This window comes from Gopherus flavomarginatus, chromosome 1 (assembly GCF_025201925.1).
Source record: "Gopherus flavomarginatus isolate rGopFla2 chromosome 1, rGopFla2.mat.asm, whole genome shotgun sequence".
In the NCBI taxonomy this organism is placed as follows: domain Eukaryota; kingdom Metazoa; phylum Chordata; order Testudines; family Testudinidae; genus Gopherus; species Gopherus flavomarginatus.
In genome coordinates, this window is record NC_066617.1 from 88985498 (window position 1) to 89006824 (window position 21327).

The window sequence follows — 21327 nt, forward strand, 5'->3', positions numbered from 1 at the left end:
TGTGATGACTCAACCCAAGATCAATGACTATTCTAATATGAAGGAGGAGATGTGAATTTTTGTTACTGAATTTTAATTGCTGTCATATTCACAGCATATTTATACTGATCCTGTTATCAGGGCCGGCTTTAGGATTTATGGTGGCCTAGGCGAGATTATCAAACTGGTGCCCCTGTGCCTGATCTGCTCTTAGCAACACAAATATAAGCTTACAGTATTGGAAAACTTGCCACATTCACATTATTAAAACCAGTTTAACTTAATTAAGCACACTGTAATGCTGATGGACTAGCACTAAAGAAGCAGCACTATAGAAAAAATTCTGATATGACAGAATGATGCAAATAATATATTTTTTTTAATTTATCAAAATTTTATTGGAAATTTATATGAAGAGGTATTGAAACAAAGATTTGTTTTTAATTAAAAGCAATCTTTCTGGCTTTTTTGGCTGCAAAATCAGTAATAATGTCATCGTATGACAAAGACAAAGTCGTGTCTTGTTCGATTGCAAGAACAGCAAGACTAGTTAAGCTTTTCTGACTCATTGTAGAGCGGAGATAGTTTTTAATGAGCTTTAGTTTTGAGAAACTCCATTCTCCTGATGCTACTGTTACAGGAATTGTCAGTAGAATACAAGTGGCAATGTACACATTCGGATATATGTCAACAAGTTTGCGGGTATGAATAAACTGTACAATGTCCATCACCGATTTTGCATGTGGCAACATTGATGACAGTGTACTCAATTCTTCGTACAGTTCAAGTCCATTTAAATCAAAACTATCACCGTGCTTCAGGAGGCTCTCTAGGTTCTTGCACTTTGTCATTAGTTGCTCTTGTTTTCCTATTTCGTTGAATTTAGTTATGTCATACAAAAATCCAAACTGTTCATGGTGTACTTGCAAGGTATTAAACCTTTCATCAACAGCAGATACTGCTTTATGCATCACAACATTAAAAAATTCAACCTCAAATTTCTTTTCTGGATCGTCTATGGGCATGATCTGCTGTACAGATTCTTCACAAGGAAGTGTCCCTGGCCTTTTTAACTCATATTAACTATGTATTTACTTTATGAAAGTTGGAGAAAACATTGTGAAAATGTAAAACATTGGCTGCCCAACTTCTGGGCTGGCAAAAGTTATACTGACTCACAGGGAAAAAAAAAGCAGGAGAATCTTAGTACAACATATGGTTGGTCACTCTATACCAGGGGTCGGCAACCTTTCAGAAGTGGTGTGCCAAGTTCACTGTAATTTAAGGTTTCTCGTGCCAGTAATACATTGTAATGTTTGTAGAAGGTTTCTCTCTATGTCTATATTATATAAATAAACTATTGTTATTATCTAAGGTCTTGGCCACCGGCCCTGCTCAGGCCACTGGCAGTTGAGTAAATGAAACCCCAAACCGGCAGCGGGCTGGTGGCTGGAACCCTAGACAAGGATCCCAGGCCCTGCTCAGCACGCTGCTGGTCTGGGGTTCTGACCACCAACTCCTGCCAGCCAGGATCCCGGCCGCCAGCCCCCCCCTCAGCCCGCTACCACCTGGGATTCTGCTCACCCAGGCTGGCAGGAGGCAGAGTGGGGCTGGCGGCTGAGCTCCTGACTGGCAAGGGGCCGGCAGCCGGAACCCCGGAGTAGCAGTAGGCTGAGTGCTGCTGGCACCCCAGACTGGCAGTAGACTGAGCCACTCAACCCCCCACCGGCCCTGCTCAGCCCACCACCAGCCCACTCAGCCCGTTGCCGGCTGAGTGAATGGAACCCCAGGCTGACAGCAGGTTGAGTAGTTCAGCTGGCCTGCTCAGCCCACTGCCAGCCTGGGGTTCCTTGGGGGTCTCCAGGCCAGCGGCAGGTGCTGAGTGGGGCCGATGGCTGGTATCTCAGCTGGCAATAGGGCAGCAGCCGGAACCCCAAAGCAGTGATGGGCTGAGTGGCTCAACCTGCTCTGCATACCATCAAAAATCAGCTCACCTGCCACCTTTGACACATGTGCCGTAGGTTGCCGACCCCTGCTTTATACACTAGTAAGGAGATGAGCATATTACAGTTGTTGGAGGGCTCTTATCAGGAGTAACAGGCTATAGGAAAGTCAGTCAACATTTTTTGTTTCTCTCATGAAAACTGGCCCACTCCCCGCCTCAAACCAAACCTGTCACTAATAATTGTCAACAACTTAATTTTCTGTTTTTGGCTAAGATATTGATTTTTTTAAAAAAAATATTGAAATTGGATTCAGGATTGTTAGCAAGAATTTTTGGCAAACAAAGTTGTTAAATGACAATCTAAATGGCAACACAGTACTGCTTTCATGCTTGGCTCACCCCCCAGCCTGCTGATCCAACAGCTGCAGTAGAGAAGGAGATAGGTGGAAAACTGCAGGACCCCAAAATCCACCTCTTGGGGTGCAGAGTGGCAACAGCAGCAGCAAACCCTCAAGTCCAATCACACGCCAATGGGCACCACCACCAGCCTTACGCACCGTGGTGAAGTTAGCACAGTATCTGATCTCAGGGACGGGGCACACATGGAGCCACTGCAGCTCATCCTGCCCTGTGCAGCTCCCCCCGCATGAGATGGATTGCTGGCAGCTGCCAGTCCGGGGAAGAGGCGCTCCCCAGCTACGGTGGCCAGATCCAGATGTCCTGATTTTATAGGGCCAGTCCCGATATTTGGGGCTTTGTCTTATATAGGCACCAATTACCCCCACCTAGAGTGACCAGACAGAAAGTGTGAAAAATCAGGACAGGGATGGGGGGGGGGTAAAAGGAGCCTATATAAGCAAAAGACCCCAAAATTGGGACTGTCCCTATAAAATAGGGATATCTGCTCACCCTACCCCAATCCCCTATCCGGATTTTTCACACATCTGGCTAACCCCAGCCAAGCCCTGTGTGACATTCCAATCCTGGCTGCCTGCTGAGGAAGTGAGTTACTTTCACTTTCATTCCTCAGCAGGCAGCCAGCCAGCCTCCTCCCCCCACCTATCCCCCAGCACCTCACCCAACCCAGCCCTGACGGAGGGGAGGGAGGAGAGAGAGAGGGGTGCTCCTGGGGAGGAGGGAGAAAGGAGGGGGTGCTCCATGGGGCAAGGGGGGAGAAGAATGGATGTTATGGGGCACAACAAAGGATACTGGTTCCAGAGCCGCAGAGCCTGCCTCACCTTACCTCAGCCGGGGGGAAAGAGTCACACTCACAGGTGAGCTCCTTCCCCAACCCCTACCCCATCCCCTTCCCAGAGACCCCAGCAGCCAATCCCATTCCTCAGACTGTGCTGCATTCGGCTCTTTCTAGGACCCAGCAGCCCTGCTTCTACACTGTCTGGGCTGCCTGCAGAATGGTGCCCCCAGGCAGAGTGAGGCCCTACCCTGCTGCCTATTCTGCCTATGCCTAAGGACGGCCCTGCCTGTTATGATTACAGGAAAACTTATTGTATTCAGTTAATTCTCTCTTTCAGTGGTGGGGTGGTCCGCTTGCTTAACAGTACAGCCAATGCAATCTCCAGCAATCCGCAACATTAAATTTGTTAGCATATATTTTATGCAAACATTTATAATCTGAACTGGAAAACATCTCAAATGTTAGTGCATATTAATAGTGAACATAGCTAAGTATTGGACTGCACATGTTTTCCAGTAAACATGCATAGAATATATCTTTTGTTTTCATGATGGATTGCTAATTTGCATATAAATATATAGTGCAACTACAAAACACTAGAGGAAATTCACAGTTAAGTCTGAAAAACAAGAGCTGGCATTCTAGTCTTAACAAAAAAAAAGGGCCAGCCTGCCTGTCAGTCCAGATTCTCAGCCTTAAATGATCAGTTACTTTAAGAAATTAGAACTGCTTTTGCCTATTCGATACACAGAAACAAACAACGTTATGTTTATGAAAGACTATGTACCATATTACAACTACACGGTATATCAACTGCACAAAACAGAAAGATGTGCTCAGTTTGAGAATACCAAGCTCAAATTTCATTAGAAAGAGCGGAGGGAAGAGAAATACCAGCTTATATTTTATTAAATATATTTGTGTAAACAATAGTGTGACCATATGAATATAATTTGCAATAGATTTCAATTATGCTGAATGTCTCCGATAGACTAGAACAAACAGACTATTAAATATGCATAAAATTTAATTTGCTATTACCTACAGGCATAGTAAAGAGATGCAGGTCAACTTACATGAATATTACTGCTAATACAGACTGAGAGCTTCTCTTCCCTTTCTCCTAGCACTGAATCAAATTAATACTACCGATTTTAGTAAACTCCATAGGTCAAATCCTGTTCAGCTTATGGCCATGAAGGATCCCTTCGCTGGAAATGCTCATACAAGTAAGGCAAGCAAGATTTGGTATAGTAATTACAAATCTTTATTACAAGCCTGTCAGAGGTCAACAGAACGAAACAAAAAAATGCACCACTGGAACTTTTAACAGAAAGTTTCCCTGCATGAGAGTGTTTATTTCAATTTGTACCACAGTTGTTATAGCAGCCAAAAGGGTTCCCCTTCTGCTAGGCACTGCATAAACATGGAGTATAAAAACTTCCCCTCTTCCAAATACTATTTAACAAGTACACTTAAAACATAAGTTTCTGACATTAACTCATGAAAATCAAGGAAATTCAGAGCTAAAATCATTGTTAAAATTCAGCAGCTGTTCTTCAGCAGATAGTTACAAAAGGTCACTCTAAAAACTTATCTTTAAAAACCACCATGTCATTACTGTAACATTTTAGGAGGAAACTCTGGTTCACAGGATGCATAGAAACAGTTGCCTGAACTATGCTGACCTCTCTGATTGTGCCAGTCAACAAAGAAATAAACTATATCACATTGATTTCAGCTGCATTAGAAACAAGTATTTGGAATTGGGAGAAAAATAAGGCAACAAATGCTTGTCAGATGAAACTGACAATCTGAAAGGAAAAAGTATTTTCAAAGTTTCTAAGACAGTATAATATTTCAGTTGTACAAGCTAAAAGCTATTAGAAGGCTATTTGGTTAAAAGGTTTGCGGGGGTTGGGAGAGGAGGTAAAATGCAAAAAGAATGCTGTGAAAACTCAGCAGAAGTGCAGCTCTACATATGGGAAATTCCTATTTAAAAATATTTTGGAGAAAACAGGAAATAAAAGAATGAACAATAGTACACCTCTTCCCCGATATAATGCTGTCCTCGGGAGCAAAAAAATCTTACCGTTGTCGCAGTCCTAAAGCCTATGCTCAAACATGGCATCTGTATGGCCAATTGTCGGTCAAAAGGTCACATTAGTACCGTGTGCAACACAGTAGTGTGGTGTGCTACATTATAGTGCCGTGTGCATTTTCCCGCTCTTTTTCCCTGGTCCCCTAAGGATTAGGCTAGTGCAGTGTGCATTATAGTGCCGTGTGCATTTTCCCGCTCTGGTCACCTAGGGGTCAGGCTAGTGCCTGATGCAAAAATACCAGTGTGCCGTGTTGCATAAGGGTAGTGTGCCTGTTCTTGAACCTTCTGTCAGTCAAAAGATCAAGCTGGTGCTGTGTACAGAAGCATAGGGCTCTGTGAAAAAGTAGTGTGCCGGATGCAACTCCCACTGACGTAGAGGGCTCCAGCTCGGAACCTGGAAGGCGAAGGAGCTAGGGACCAATCAGATGCTGACATGAGTAAGAGAGCTTTCGAATAAAATTAGGTCTCACGCCAAGATCTGCGGGAGTCTTCGCATGTTAGCTGGAAGGCCTGATCACCCTTCCAGCCAGAAGGGTCTCCTGTGTATCTTGCCAGCTCCTGTTGTGTTGTATCCTGCCAATTCGCCATGCCCTTGGTGTCTGTACTGCTGGTCAGCTGCACCTGGAGTGTGGTATTTGTATTCTAATTGCTGTAAACACTCTGTCTGCTTAGCTTCTTCCTTTTTCCCTTCTTTCACTTAATACTAAGTTATGTATATAGTATATGAAAGTTAAATTGTTGTATTGATTGCTATTGTGGTTAATTGCTGTACTTTACAATATTTGGTTAATGTATATAGTTTACTCAGTTTGGTGTATCTGCTCTAATTTTTGGTGAGCAGTTAATCACAGATCATTTGGTTTCCTGTTGTTAGATGTAAATTGACTGTTATTCTTGTTCTGATAGTATTGTTAGTTGGTAAAAGCGCTCCTCCCCAGCCCAAGTTGCAACTTATCCCCCATCAATAAACGGCCACTTGGTTTTGAACTTTCAATCTGTCATGGTTTGATTTTCCTCACTAGACCAAAAACTTACTTGAACCTGCATTGGTCTCGGACAATCACGTTATAGGTGAAACAGCATTATATCGAACTTGCTTTGATCTGCCGGAGTGCGCAGCCCCGACCCCCTGGAGCACTGCTTTACTGCATTATATCTGAATTCGTGTTATATCAGGTCGCATTATTTCAGGGTAGAGGTGTACTAATAAACCTTAAACAAAATCTCTCCCTCCTCCAGGTTTCCCCAGCATGTCATGTCTTTTACATGAGTGCAGTTGTAGCTGTGTCAGTTCCAGGATATGAGAGAGACAAGGTGGGTGAGGCATTATCTTCTATTGGACCGACTTCTGTTGGTGAGAGAGACCAATTTGCAAGCTTACGTAGAACTCTTCTTCAGGTCTGGGAAACAGTCAGCAAGCTGTCTCTCTGACCAACAGAAATTGGTCCAATAAAAGATATTACCTCACCCACCTTGTTTCTCTAATGTCTTCTACATGTAAATTCTTATACTACTGTTTTTATTTTGTGTTCTGTTTAACTCAAAGCACAATGGATCTGATCCAAAGCTCTCTGAGGATTTGTCCACACTTGAAATGCTACAGTGGCATAGCTGCACCAATGTAGTTGTGCCGCTGTAGCGCTTCAGTGTGGACACTACCCATGTCAGCGGGAGGGGTTCACCAGTCAGCACAGATAATCCACCTCTCCCAGAGGTGTTACCTAGGTTGACGGAAGAATTCTTCCATCACCCTAGTGCTGTTTACACTGGGAGTCATATTGGTTAAACTACGCTGTTCAAGAGGGGGTTCACACCTACGAGCGATGTACTTAAGCCAATTAAATTTTTTAGTACAGACCAGGCCTAAGTTAATTGTTTCACTTCAATGGGCTTTGGATCGGGCCTAATCTTGGCTCATAAAGTTACAACGCTAACAACAACAAATACATTAAGGATTTTTAAGACAAAATAACTCCCTCCACAAAGGGTGTGTGATGATTAATGAACTAATCAGTGCAATTTCTGAATAACACAAAGACAACAAAATGCCTTGCAGTACTTATTTTTGACACACAAACTCAGTGACAGATAATCCAAAAATATTTTCCAAACTCCTGCATTTTATATTATGCTTCAAGAAAATTATGGGGATTTAAAACCCCAAGAATAGGTTTTTATAATGAAACCAATCAAAGAACTTTACATATTCCAGCCAAAATGATGGTGGTATAATCAAAGCAGTTACACTTATTAAAAACAAAAAAAAAAAAGTGAAAAAGTTCTGTTTATCTTTTGCCTGGGGAAAGGGTAACAAAGCAAGTGCAAGGGTGGTTAGTATTCATAATGAGTCTCATAAATAAAGGAAATTATGTGCACAGTTATTCATAAAGTACTTTTTCCTCCTTTTGTTTACTGTCCTGTAAGGTTCCGTACACTAAAAACAGGAAGAGTGAAACAGGCTGACGCAGTCAGGAACATCCCTATTGTGTTTACTTTCCGAAGTTTCACATGGATTAGAAAGCAGCATTATATGAAAGAGCCTGAATAGTGATAAATGAAGTAGTCTGCTTGAACGTATACAGAGAATGTCTCAGAATCTAATGGTCACATTTTCTTCATTTGTTTCCCAACACCTCAGTTCCTTCTAGAATGCCTGTACTTATTGCAAAGCCTTTCTCATGTGATCTCTCAGCACTTTAAAGACCAATCCTACACTAAATGTCTAGCATTTTGTATTTAAGAAAGCATGCTAATGGATTCTCTACTTTTTAAATAAAAATTAAATGCTTTTTAAAAAACAATATTTAATTTTTTGTACTGAACAGATTATAAACATTGTCAGGGATATCTACTCAAATTCCAAGACTGACAAACAGGAAGAAAAATTAATGTCATGACTACTGTTATCATAAAACCTCATATGCTGAATACGCACATCTGCTTTAAAGTGAACTAGCAGGAAAACAAGCAGTTCTATGAAGCAATTTAAACAATCCCCATGGCTCTAATTTATTGGGTCCTTATGGGAAAACTGATCACCTCCATAGAGATCCGTCTGTGTATCCGGTTCCTGAGGCAAACACCTGTAGGAGATTGGACTTCATCAGATGATGTTCCAGAAGCTTGGTCACTTTCACCATCTGATCCCATTTTCAGATTTTCATGTACTATATCTAAATGAAAGAAAGTCAATCCTTATTCTTCTAAACAAATCTCATATGTGGAGAAACACAGACCTAGAGGCCTACTATCACTATTCTTGCTATTCTCTTTTTATGGCTCAAAAATAGCATAAAAAGATAAAGTCTTAAAAATACTTTCCCAATAAAGCATGCATACATAAATAAATGTGTATTAGTTTTCCATTATTATTCTAATTTATGCTGTGGTAGCACCCACCATGTGCTATCCATGTTCCAAACACAAAGACAGACATAGTTCCAGTCCCACCCCATAACCTCTCAGTCCTCAAATTCTTGAGCTTGTTTCACTTCTCCTTTTTGTGGTATTCCTGGAACAGGAAAATTCCATTTTTAGGGAAATCCTGAGAGTTCAGAGAAAAATCTGAGACCTCGTTAGTTAGAAAATGTGATGCCTAAGGCAAAAATATTCAAATTTGTGTGCCCAACATTAGGCATGCAAATCCATATTTAAAGAGAGAGAAAAAAACAAAAACGGGTGGCCTCATTTTCAGATGTGCCAAGCATGGGAACTTCAGGTGCCCAGAACCTCTGAAAAGATCAGGCCAGTTCAGTTTAGGTGCCTAAATACAGATTTAGAATGAATAAATGGATTTTGCAGAGAACTTGATGTACTTACATATTTCTTGGGGGGTGGGTAGGGAGGAATTGAAATTGATTCACTTAGGGAAAATTTATGTAATGGACTGCCTATTTTAATGATGTGTGCAATTTTTATGTAAACTGCATAAAATATTTGTCTCTCAAGCCCCTACAGAAAAATCACTAAAAAAATAGATATGGAACCAATGGCTGTACCTCCCACGCAAAAAATGCTCCACTCCAGCAGGGAAACGGGGCAAAGAACTAAGAAATTCAAGATGCCTTTACTGACAAAGAGAAGAGGGAGAGATAAGGAAGGCAGGAGAGCAGCAGCTTCTTTCTGAAGGCCAACAGGATGCTGAACCTAGAAAAGGATCCAGTAGCTCACCTCTGCCTCTGAAGATCTATAGTAAAAATGCCTATGCACAAATGAATCCTAGAGAACAAACAATCCAATAAAGGATGTGTCTCAAGAGATAGAGAGGTAGCCTCTTTGAATTTAGGAACAAAACACACAAAAAGATAACCTGAGAACAGATTTTCCCCAGAGTACAAAAGAAAATTGGAGGGGCCCCAGAAACTGTTTAATTTTAGAGGTAAAATTCTGCTATCTCAAAAAGCCAGGCAAACCCTGTTCAATCTCACCCCAAAATATTTGATGATATTGTTAATCTTCATTTTACATTATTACAACAAAATAGAAGACAAAGGATGGAAGAATGTTCCATCTATCAGTGTGCTGGAAAGTTGGCCTCTCTTTGGGAGAAGTAAACGTTATCATAAAAGGCATCCCAGAACATATCCTAGAAAATAATTTGTGAGTGAATGACCAGAACCTGCCAAGACTGAAGTTTTCAAAAGATCAAATTCTTCTTCAGACCAGGAGACTCTATAGTTCAGTGGTTCTCAAACTTTTTTACTGGTGATCCCTTTTACAAAGCAAGCCTCTGAGTGTGATGCCCCTTATGAATTTAAAACACTTTTTAATATATTTAACACTATTATAAATGCTGGAGGCAAAGCAGGATTTGGGGTAGAGGCTGGCAGCTCAAGACCCTCCATGTAATAACCTCATGACCCTCTGAGGGATCCCGATCCCCAGTTTGAGAACCCGTTACAGTTCCTTTTACAGGATAGAAAATTGGTATAAAAGGAGTAGCAGATTCACACACAGAACAGAATGTGGATTTAGGCTTAAAGTCCTTCAGTGAAACATGCAGATTCACAAAAAACATGATACTGACATGAAGATGAACTGTGTCCTGGGGATGAATTTAGCAATGATATGGAAATATATGAATAAGTTGGATTGGATGAGTAAGTTGAAACTATCCCACTGAACTATATGGCAGCAGGAAAGGATGGAAAGACAAAGAAAACACAAGAAAGAGCAGGTGCAATTACACTAATCCTGGGACATGCTGCCAGCTAGCATGTACCAGTAATTCATTTAAACTTTCACTGATTCATGAAATTGGGGCGAGGGGTGGGAGTTAATCTCAGAAAGAAAGAAAAAACTTCCAAAGAACCCAGGGATGGAGGGACAAAGATAAAAGACAGCAAATTGTAGGAGAAAGAAGAGATAACTAAAAATACGTTACCCGAAGGTCCGTGACATGCTAATTACAGAATGCAAGATTAATATGTTAACTGATGTATTCGCAGCATCACTTTACATATAAAGAAGCAATAACTGCTCTGAAAATTGTCTTGCATGTGTTACTTCAAGAAGATAATTATGTAGCTGCTGGTTAGATCTAAAGAGCTCTTAGTTTGGAGGAAAATTTTAGTACCCAGCATCTTCTAGCTCCTACTTGTCATATCCACTATGCTGTAGCTATGAAAATACAGATAAGTTTTACTTCAACACAATGCAAAAAATAATGCCCAGAGTTTAAGATTCTCAGATTTTGAATTCCACTTTAATATAGAAAAGTTAACAGCCACCTCAAAAATAAAGCCAATGACACACATTCCCCCACAATACTACTAAATACAATACTACTACTTTTCAGCTAGAAAATAGCTATTCTAAGATAAATGTTCATGAAGTATTTTCTCTTATGCAACTAATGATTTAGTTAAACATTTTTAGTGAAAGTCTGAAGAATAAGGTATTTCCTCACAACTCATGTATAGAGAAAACCTACAATACAATAAAAAAAATACAATATCCAAAAATGTACCTTAATCCTATTATTGTACAGAATTTAAATGTTACATCTGACAAACCAGTTGACTTCTTTGCATCTATCTACACAAATGAATTACCTACATAGAATTAAATATTTACACTTTGCCTTCCCATGAGATGCAAGGGGCTGCTCCTCATTCAGCCCAAGCAAAGCCTAGCTATGTAAAAAAAATGGGCATTTCACGCCCTCAGACTACATCAAGAGGTGGTCCCTGCAGACTGTGCAGAGGAGGGAAATCCTACTCTTCCCTATGATGGCACCAGCTGCATAGTTCCACAGTCAGAGGCAGAAACACTCTGTACTGTGTTGTTAGCAGGCAGAGGCAGAGAGCAGAAAGGGAAGGCTGAAAGGGAACAGTTAATATTACAGAATGCAGTAAAATGCAGATGATTCTATTCTTCTCTCAGAAATGCACAGTTCTAGCATTGGAGGAACCTGTCTGAATACCACTTTCATTTGGCACTAGGTTCAGAAGTGAAAGGAGAAGAGCAAAAAATTCATAAAATTTGCATTAATTCTCAATTGATCCTTTTTTTCTAGTACCAACCAGGGTTGTCAAGTGATTAAAAAAATTAATAGCAATTAATCGCACTTTTAATAATAGAATACTATTTATTTAAACAGTTTTGGATGTTTTCTACATTTTCAAATATATTGATTTCAATTACAACACAGAATACAAAAAGTGTTCAGTGCTCACTTTATATTTATTTTTGATTACAAATATGTGTTATAATAGAAATCAATATATTTGAAAATGTAGAAAAACATCCAAAATATTTAATACATTTCAATTAATATTCTATTGTATTAACAGTTTTTTTAGTTAATCACGTGAGTTAACTGCGATTAATCGACAGCCCTAGTACCAAGAACTCAATAAAAATAATTTAAATTATTACAAAATGCTCATAGCAATTTGCTTTTTTTTGCCAGTGTGCAAAATTAATGGTGGCATACGGCCAGCAATATAACAAACTATTGAACAAATTTTTTAAAAAATAATTATTTGCCCCAAAGAGTAAGATCACAAAAACTGCTGAGATCGTAACAAAAAGATTTACACAAACTGTGATTATGATTAAAAGAATTAACTGATAGTTCTTTCCTTAGATTTCTTAAAAGTTAAACACATAACATATTTTTTTCCAACTCAAATAGCCAAAGAACCCATAATTTCTGGGATATTCAATTAATGTACCTCCTGTAAGTTTTCAAATACTGTGGTCATAGGTACCTTAGACATCACTAAAATAGATAATGTTTTGTAACTGTTACACATCATTAAAGGGATATGTGGGTGATTTCCATGAAATAACACTTTGTTTGCTCTTTTTTTCAATTGTCTTCTTTAAAATCTTAAATGAGACATTCAACAATTTAAAGTTTTGCTTCTATGACAACCTTAGCAATACTTTTGCATTCCCAGAACAGCTTTAGAACTAAAGTATAAGAACTGTATCTGCTGTGAAGAACCATATTAACTTAAATAGGAAATTACCTAATCTGCTTCCATTCCTAGGCATTGCCATGAAAGAGCCAAGGCTGCCTCCTATAACGCTATGTGGTCTCCGTAAAGGGGGCTTCTTGAAAGATCCTGTGTATTGGTGAAGAAATGAGTGCATACTGTGAGACGTCGGAGGCCTGCCATTCTTCACAATAGGCTCTATAATTCACAAGGCCCAAATGTTCATCCCGATGCAAAAGTGAGAGATTCAGGAACATGTCAGAAGAAAAAGAAGAGAAAATTGTTACTATGCAGATAATCTCCACTCGCTGGATATTTTACTTTTTCAGTATCGAAGCTAGTTGGAGAACACAATATTATTGGAATTCCCTTACTGGAAAACTATTACAAACAAAAAAAATGTTAAACACTCCAGAGCTTGCATGAAGATCCACAACATCTGAAGTTCGGTCCTAACAACTGTAGGTTTTCCACAAAAACACTCACCACAAAAACCATAAAACCAAAAATCCCAAGGATCAGAAGCAGATTACAGACCAGAAGATAACCATTTAAAGAATGCATAGATATTTATTTCCTTTAAAACTTACTTAGCAATGGCTTCATCTTCACCATCATGTTTACATGAACCTTGCAATTTTCTAGTCTGCATGAGGGGCAAATTCACCAGCGAACCTTCAGAGGCTTATCAGTCCCTCTCCTCTTAGTAGACTTGAAATTGAGGATTTACTGTAAGCCTTAGCTGAAAGTCTACCAAACCACTCTCAGACCACAGTTGCAATGCGACAATTAAGTCTATTAATCACTTACACTGTAACATCAGAACAGGTAACAGGAATGTCATACTTATTTTGGTTTTTTGGATGAGGAGATCAGAACCGAATATAGCCTTTACTCACAGTAAAAGGACTGTTCTTGTAAGTATTTTTACCCTTAAATTATTTACACATACTTTCAACCTTAATTTTCTCTGAAAAATACACGGAAAAGAAGTGTACAAAATTATTTCAACAATGTTATATTTGATATTGCAATCAGACAAAAGTCAGGGAGGAGTTATAGTTCCCTCAGCAACCTCAACTCTATTCCCTCCTACATGTCTTATAATAGTCATTCACAGTATCATCAGACAACAGATTATAACAGCACCGGACAACTCAATTAATTTGGCAAGTTAATGAAGAAATATTGTCAATTTAAACAATTTTTCCCAGTAATACAGAAATGCATTAATCATGGAACAAACATATATGGATATAATCTTTACTACACAGGGCACACTCCTGCCCTCTAATATAAAATACTCTAAGATTTATAAAATTAGCTGCTTCCTTATAACATATTGCACACAGCAATGCATACTTATACGTTGGAAGATGAATAGAACCTATGTACTCGAGTTAAGTACACTGTTAGTCGCTTTATAGATTCTATCAATTTTCTTTTTCCCTAACTGGTTCTCTTCTTGCAGTTACATGTATGTTACTAGCAGGACCAAATTAGATCAAAGAACTCTAGCACAGCATAATCACTCAGGAATTAGATAACTGTACTGCCAAATAGGAAACTGAAGCTTGAGTGCAATTTGTAAAATCTTTCTTCCCTGCACCTATGGCAAATATGTCCATCACAAAGGTTTACACATGTCTCCTGGGATAGGGCACAATCTGCGATGTTATTCCATTATGCCAGAAACTGATTCATATGCAGCTTCTGCAGGGAACTAAGAACCTTGTTGTTGGGAAACACAGACACACACTCTCTCTGAAGGGATTTAGCTATGGGTATGTATTTTATGGAGAGCAGAGTTTCAAAGGCAAACCAAAATAATATTACAGCAAAAATCCAGCAACTAAATTCAATCAGTGTCTTGGAGGTAAAAACTTTTGGCAATCTGATTATGATAGGTTTAATAGGAGAGAGAAAGAAGCACATGGACATAACTGCCCAAGCATGTGCTTATAAATTTAAAAAAAAAATGAAATTAAGAAATAGTTGACTTTCCATAGGAATAGTATACAAGCACAAAATCACTTCCAGTCAGCTGTTTGAGGAAAAAACTGTCCAAATAAATAATTTAGACAGTGAACAGAATGTGAAAAGACAGGCTTGCAGTGCTGCAAACCTTTTTAGCATCTTTCATAAATAGATACTTGTCGGAGAATGAAGCAAATATGCTCTACTTGTGTTTGTGACAATCTGTGTCCTCATCTTCAAGGTTCTGCACATATCTGTATCAACTAAATCTTTATCCTTGTTTCTAATTAGATGCTACATTAACCCTTTGGATCCACAAGTGATGCCAGCCTCAAAAAGCTCAAAATTCCCTCATTCATATCTTTATACCTTCTCCCATTGTTATTCCTTATACCCAGAATGCCTGGAACAGGCACTCAATCCACCTTTTCATTCAAATTTATACTGAAAATCTACTTCTTTTCCAAGTCCTAGAAATGTTGACCCACATAATTATAATGCCAGCACTTCCTTAATTTATTTTAAAAATTGATCAAACTTATCTTCACCCTCCAAGTCTCCTGTTAAGTTCTTATTTGATTTTTGTCCATCTTTTAGACAGTAAAATCCTCAGACTGGAACCAGACATCTGGGTCTTGTATAATTCTGATCTCAGTGTCACTGCTTAACAAATAATAAAGCTAACTATGAAAATCCAAATGGTAGCTTAATAATAGTTTGCTGCCTGGGATGATTTGAAGGATTTAGACTGACACTGACTGATTATGAGTTTTATTTATGGTGAGTTTTTAAATGTTAGATACTGTTAGTAGATTTGTTAAGTCCTTTGTATTAAGGATATGATACTTTTGTTCAAATTTTATTTGTACAGGTGCATAGAGTTTTAAAAGGTACTTTTAATAGATCTAAATTAATAATTTTTGTGAACAGCTGAAAACCATTTCCTTCTATATGTACTGTCTTATCATAAACTTCATAAAGTGCTGAAGTACATTTTTTTTTGTGGCCCATGTATTGCATAAAGAAGACCAGAAAGAAGACTATGCAAACGAACAAGGATTGTGTTTTTATAGTCACTAATGGGATGAACTTCTACGATGGATGAATAAGGTTATTTCAGAATTTTCGACTGTCCTTTGGATAGATTTACATGATATTATACCGCTGAAAAAATACATAAAATAATAAAAATAAAAGAACAAAAAGGTCCCTGCCAAAAAACTTAAAATCCAAAGACAAAAATAGGTTCAGTACAGATTAATGGCATAGGAGCAGGTTGGATAAATAAAAAAGTAAATTCACCAAAAACATTAGACGCATACTGTTATGAGTACTACCCTAGAATGTTTGGTCCATTCTACAATTCAACAACAGTAATTTTTATCATGCAGCAGTGCATTAACCTAAGTGCTCGTAGCTAGTGAAATTAAGATGGCAAAACTTACCTGAATTCATTAGCATATCTGTGCTGAAGATAAAATAATATAAATAGCACTTAAAGATCTTTTTTTTAATACTAATAAGTATTCATTTTATTTCTGCCTAAAAGAAAATGCCCTACCATTTCCCCCTTTCATAATAAAATAATATATTGATTATTTTGGGGACTGGAAAAAGGTAATTTTATTACATTTAAACAAGCTTACATAATGCTGGGCTGTGCATGTACAAGATACAATTTTTTTATGCTATTCTATTCTGTCTATTATTTTAAGCTATCTTACAATATTTCTAATTGCTGGCATATTTAAAAAGATGACTCTAAAGGAAGCTCTGTTATTGGAATGCAGTTCAAAAGGCTGTTCACAAATATCTATTTAATTTATTTTGTGTTAATAAAATACGAACTTTAAGGAAACTAATTTCTCAAGATAAAATTCAATTCCATCTGTCCCTGGACTCCACAGCGTGTCTTATAAAAAAAACTTCATTTTTATACTGTAGGTTGTGATATCTCTGTTCACTTTAAGGGTGTTATTTTTGGAGGATTCTTAAACTCTGGGTATGTGTACACGACGGGATTATTCTGATTTTACATAAATCGGTTTTGTAAAACAGATTATATAAAGTCGAGTGCATGCGGCCACACTAAGCACATTAATTCGGCGGTGTGCGTCCCTGTACCGAGGCTAGTGTCGATTACCAGAGCGTTGCACTGTGGGTAGCTATCCTGTAGCTATCTCATAGTTCCTGCAATCTCCTCCGCCCATTGGAATTCTGGGTTGAGATCCCAATGCAAAAACAGTGTCGCGGGTGATTCTGGGCAAATGTCGTCACTCAATCCTTCCTCCGTGAAAGCAACGGCAGACAATCATTTCACGCCCTTTTTCCCTGGATTGCCCTGGCAGACGCCATAGCATGGCAACCATGCAGTCCGTTTTACCTTTTGTCACTGTCACCATATGTGTACTGGATGCTGCTGACAGACGCGGTACTGCAGTGCTATACCGCAGCATTCATTTGCCTTTGCAATGTAGCAGAGACTGTTACCATCTCTATTGCACCGTCTGCCATGACATTATAAATTGGCGATGAGATGACGGTTATCAGTCATTCTGTACCATCTCCTGTTGTCATGGGTGTTCCTGGCTGGCCTCGCTGAGGTCGGCCGGGGGCGCATGGACAAAAATGGGAATGACTCCCCGGGTCATTCTCTTCTTTATGTTCTGTCTAAAAATAGAGTCAGTCCTGCCTAGAATATGGGGCAAGTCTACTAGAGAACCAGAGAGCACAGCCGCTCCGCGTCAGAGCCTCAGAGATCCCGTAGAAATGATGAGCTGCATGTCATTCTAGGGGGTGCCCCTGCAACTACCCCACCTGTTGCTTCCCTCCTCCCCCAACCCTCCTGGGCTACCGTGGCAGTGTCCCCCCATTTGTGTGATGAAGTAATAAAAAATGCAGGAATAAGAAACACTGACTTTTTAGTGAGATAAAATGAGGGGGAGGAAACCTACAGCTGCTATGATAGTCCAGGCAGGACATTAAAAAGGGTGGCGAGGGAGAGGAGCCCAGCCTCCCGCTGCTATGATAGTCCAGGCAGTACAGAATCTTTTCTTTAGACATGAAAGGGGGAGGCTGATACAATGAAGACTGTTACCAGACGTTCTGTACCATCTGCCGGGGATGACCGGGAGTCATTCCCATTTTTACTCAGGCACCCCCGGCCGACCTCACGGAGGCCAGCCAGGAGCACTCACAGGCTGATGATGACAATGAATAGCAGTCATATTGTACCGTCTGCCATCGGGAAGGGGATGCTGGTGTTCAGCGCTGCAGCCCCCCGTCTACCAGCAGCATGCAGTAGACACAGGGTGACATTGAAAAAAAAGTCAAGAAACTTTTTTTTCCCTTTTCTTTCGGGGGGGGGAAGGGTGTAAATCAACGACATATACCCTGAAACACCCGGGAAAATGTTTTTGACCCTTCAGGCATTGGGAGCTCAGCCAAGAATGTAAATGCTTTTCGGAGACTGCTGGTACTGAGGGATAGCTGGAGTCCTCAGTACCCCCTCCCTCCCTCTATGAGCGTCCATTTGATTCTTTGGCTTTCCGTTACGCTTGTCACGCAGCATTGTGGTGTGGCCTCTGTCTATGATAGCCTGGAGATTTTTTCAAATGCTTTGTCATTTCGTCTTCTGTAACGGAGCTCTGATAGGACAGATTGGTCTCCCCATACAGCAATCAGATCCAGTATCTCCCGTACGGTCCATGCTGGAGCTCTTTTTGGATTTGGGACTGCATGGCCACCTGTGCTGATCAGAGCTCCACGCTAGGCAAACAGGAAATGAAATTCAAAAGTTCACAAGGCTTTTCCGGTCTACCTGGCCTGTGCATCTGAGTTCAGACTGCTTTCCAGAGCGGTCACAATAGTGTACTGTGGGATACCGCCCGGAGGCCAATACCATCGATTTGCGACCACACTAACCCTAATCCAACATGGCAATACTGATTTCAGCGCTACTCCTCTCGTCGGGGAGGAGTACAAAAACCGGTTTAAAGAGCCCTTTATATCAATATAAAAGGCCTCGTTGTGCGGATGAGTGCAGGGTTAAATCGGTTTAAAGCTGCCAAATTCGGTTTAAACGCATAGTGTAGACCAGGCTTCTGACTGAATAAAGTTAAAGGTGTGTGGAGGAGAGACATGATCTCAATGCACTTTTGCTGGTGATGCACAGCAGACAGCATTTAATCCTTTTTCTTGTTCATCACATTTGTGTTTGATAAATAAGTTTGCTTTATTATATCAAATTGTTTATTAATTCTTGCTATTGTGTACCCTGGATAATGCATTTTTGCACTGTTTTAATATAAAAGGGTGCTTTTTTATTTTACAATTCCATTTAAAAAAATCTACTTTCCAAAAGTAAAGTGACACTGTACTCATTCTTGGTGCAATATATTATGGCACTGGCACATGGGCTCACCAATCACTAATCTCTGCTCAGATTAATATTACAATTTACTTTAAAATTCTCTCAATCAAATTCAACTCTCTTGATCTTTAAACTGATGTTATCTTCCAATTGTTCCTTTAACAGTTTGCCACTGAAATTTCAAAACTATCCTCACAAAGAATGAGAAGTGCTTTGCAAACATCCAAGACGACAGCTATGCAGAGAGGTAAAATAAGAGACATAGCACACTTAGGTCAAACTGATGGTTTATCTTAGGGTTTGGCTACACTTGCAGGTGTGCAGCACTGGGAGTTACAGCTGTCTTCATACAGCTCTGTAGGGAAAGTGTTGGAGTGTGGCCACACTTACAGCTACCAGCGCTGCAGTGTGACCACATTTGCAGCATTTCCAGTGGTGTTGGGAGTGGTGCATTATGGGCAGCTATCCCACAAAGCACCTCTTCCCATTCTGGCGCGGTGGGTTGTGGGAAGGGGACGGAGGGTGCGGGTCATTCTGCTTCCTGTCCCATCGCCCTGTGATGCATCGCTTCACATCCCAGCAATACCTGTATTTCCGTCCACATTTGGCGCCATCTTGACTCTCTCAATGGTTTCTGTGCAGCATGATTTCTGTGGGAAATGGAGCCCAAACTGCTGAGGAATATGCTGACGAGTCTCGCCAGCACATCACGTTTGGCAGTTGAGCTATTCCTTAGGATCCAAAGTGATGAGGAATCCGACGATGACAGCGAGTCACGTGACGCGTACGACACGACTTGCTTGTGGCATTCATGAAAATGCTCAGCACCGTGGAATGCCGCTTTTGGGCTCGGGAAACAAGCACTGAGTGGTGGGATCACATTGTCATAGAAGTCTGGGATGACGAGCAGTGGCTGCAGAACTTTTGAATGAGAAAAGCCACTTTCATGGGACTGTGTGCTGAGCTCGGCCCCACCCTGCGGCACAAGGACACGAGATTAAGAGCTGCCGTGCCGGTGGAGAAGCGGGTGACTATTGCAATCTGGAAGCTGGCAACTCCAAACAGCTACCGATCGGTCGGGAACCAGTTTGGAGTGGGAAAGTCGACCGTTGGAATCGTGTTGATACAAGTTTGCAGGGCCATTAATCGCATCCTGCTAAGAAGAACCGTGACTCTGGGGAACGTGCAGGACATTGTGGATGGCTTTGCACAAATGGGTTTCCCTAACTGTGGAGGGGCAATAGATGGGACGCATATTCCTGTTCTGGCACCACCCCACCTAGCATCCGAGTACGTTAATCGGAAGGGGTATTTCTCCATGGGTCTCCAGGCGCTTGTGGATCACTGTGGGCGTTTCACTGACATTAACACAGACTGGCGCAGAAAGGTGCATGATGCACGCATCTTTCGGAACACTGGCCTGTTCAGGAAGCTGCAGGCCTGGACTTTTTTCCAAGACCGGAAGATCACAGTAGGGGACGTCGAAATGCCCATTGTGATCCTTGGAGACCCCACTTACCCGTTAATGCTGTGGCTCATGAAACCATACACAGGGAAGCTTGACAGAAGCAAGGACTAGTTCAACTACAGGCTGAGCTGGTGCCGAATGACTGTGGAGTGTGCTTTTGGCCGTTTAAAATGGCGCTGGCAATCTCTGTATGGGAAGCTAGACTTGGGGGAAAGCAGCATCCCTGCGGTTATATCCGTGTGCTGTACCCTCCATAATATTTGTGAAGGGAAGGGTGAAAGATTCAGTCAGGCATGGACCTCCGAGGTTCAACGCCTGGAGGCTGAATTTGCACAGCCAGAGAGCAAGGCTACTAGAGAGGCCCAGCACGAGGCTGCAAGGATTAGGGATGCCTTGAGGGAGGAATTTGAGGCTGAAAACCAGCAGTAATGTTTGGTGCCTTGCACAGGAGTGAAGTGCAGTGGTTACAATGTTAGTAGGAATCTGTGTTTCCTAAACTGATTTGCAGTGCCTGTTTCTTTTCTGGGCTAAGGTATCTCTGACTTTCTGCAATAATAAAGACAGTTTTCAAAGCCAAGAATTCATTTATTGAAAAGAAAATTACTTTACTGACAGACACACAACTTTTTGCGAACCTAAAAGGGCAGGGGGGTGGGGTGGGGAACTGTACAGTCACGGGTTTGAATATGTCCTGTCTGGAGAGCTGTGCAATGACTGCTGCACTTCAGGATGGCTATACTGCATGGTAATGGGGGTTGAATGCAGAGGGTAAGGGTCATAGTTCTCAGGGCTGGTTGGTGAACGTACAGGTGTTGGAGGCAGCTGGTGGTGGTAAGAACCTGGAT

General features: G+C 40.6%; 1 protein-coding gene across 3 annotated transcripts in view; it reads right to left on the minus strand.

Annotated features, from left to right (window-relative positions):
• The window catches only part of CDK17 (cyclin dependent kinase 17), a 179033-nt gene that overhangs the window by 52165 nt on the left and 105541 nt on the right, over positions 1-21327 (minus strand). For all 3 annotated transcript variants that reach the window (XM_050935544.1, XM_050935541.1, XM_050935542.1), the window contains 2 exons: positions 12699-12863; positions 8260-8393 (listed from right to left, as the gene is read on the minus strand). In XM_050935544.1, coding sequence (XP_050791501.1) covers positions 8260-8393; positions 12699-12863 — 299 coding nt within the window. The remainder of the gene's footprint in view (positions 1-8259; positions 8394-12698; positions 12864-21327) is intronic.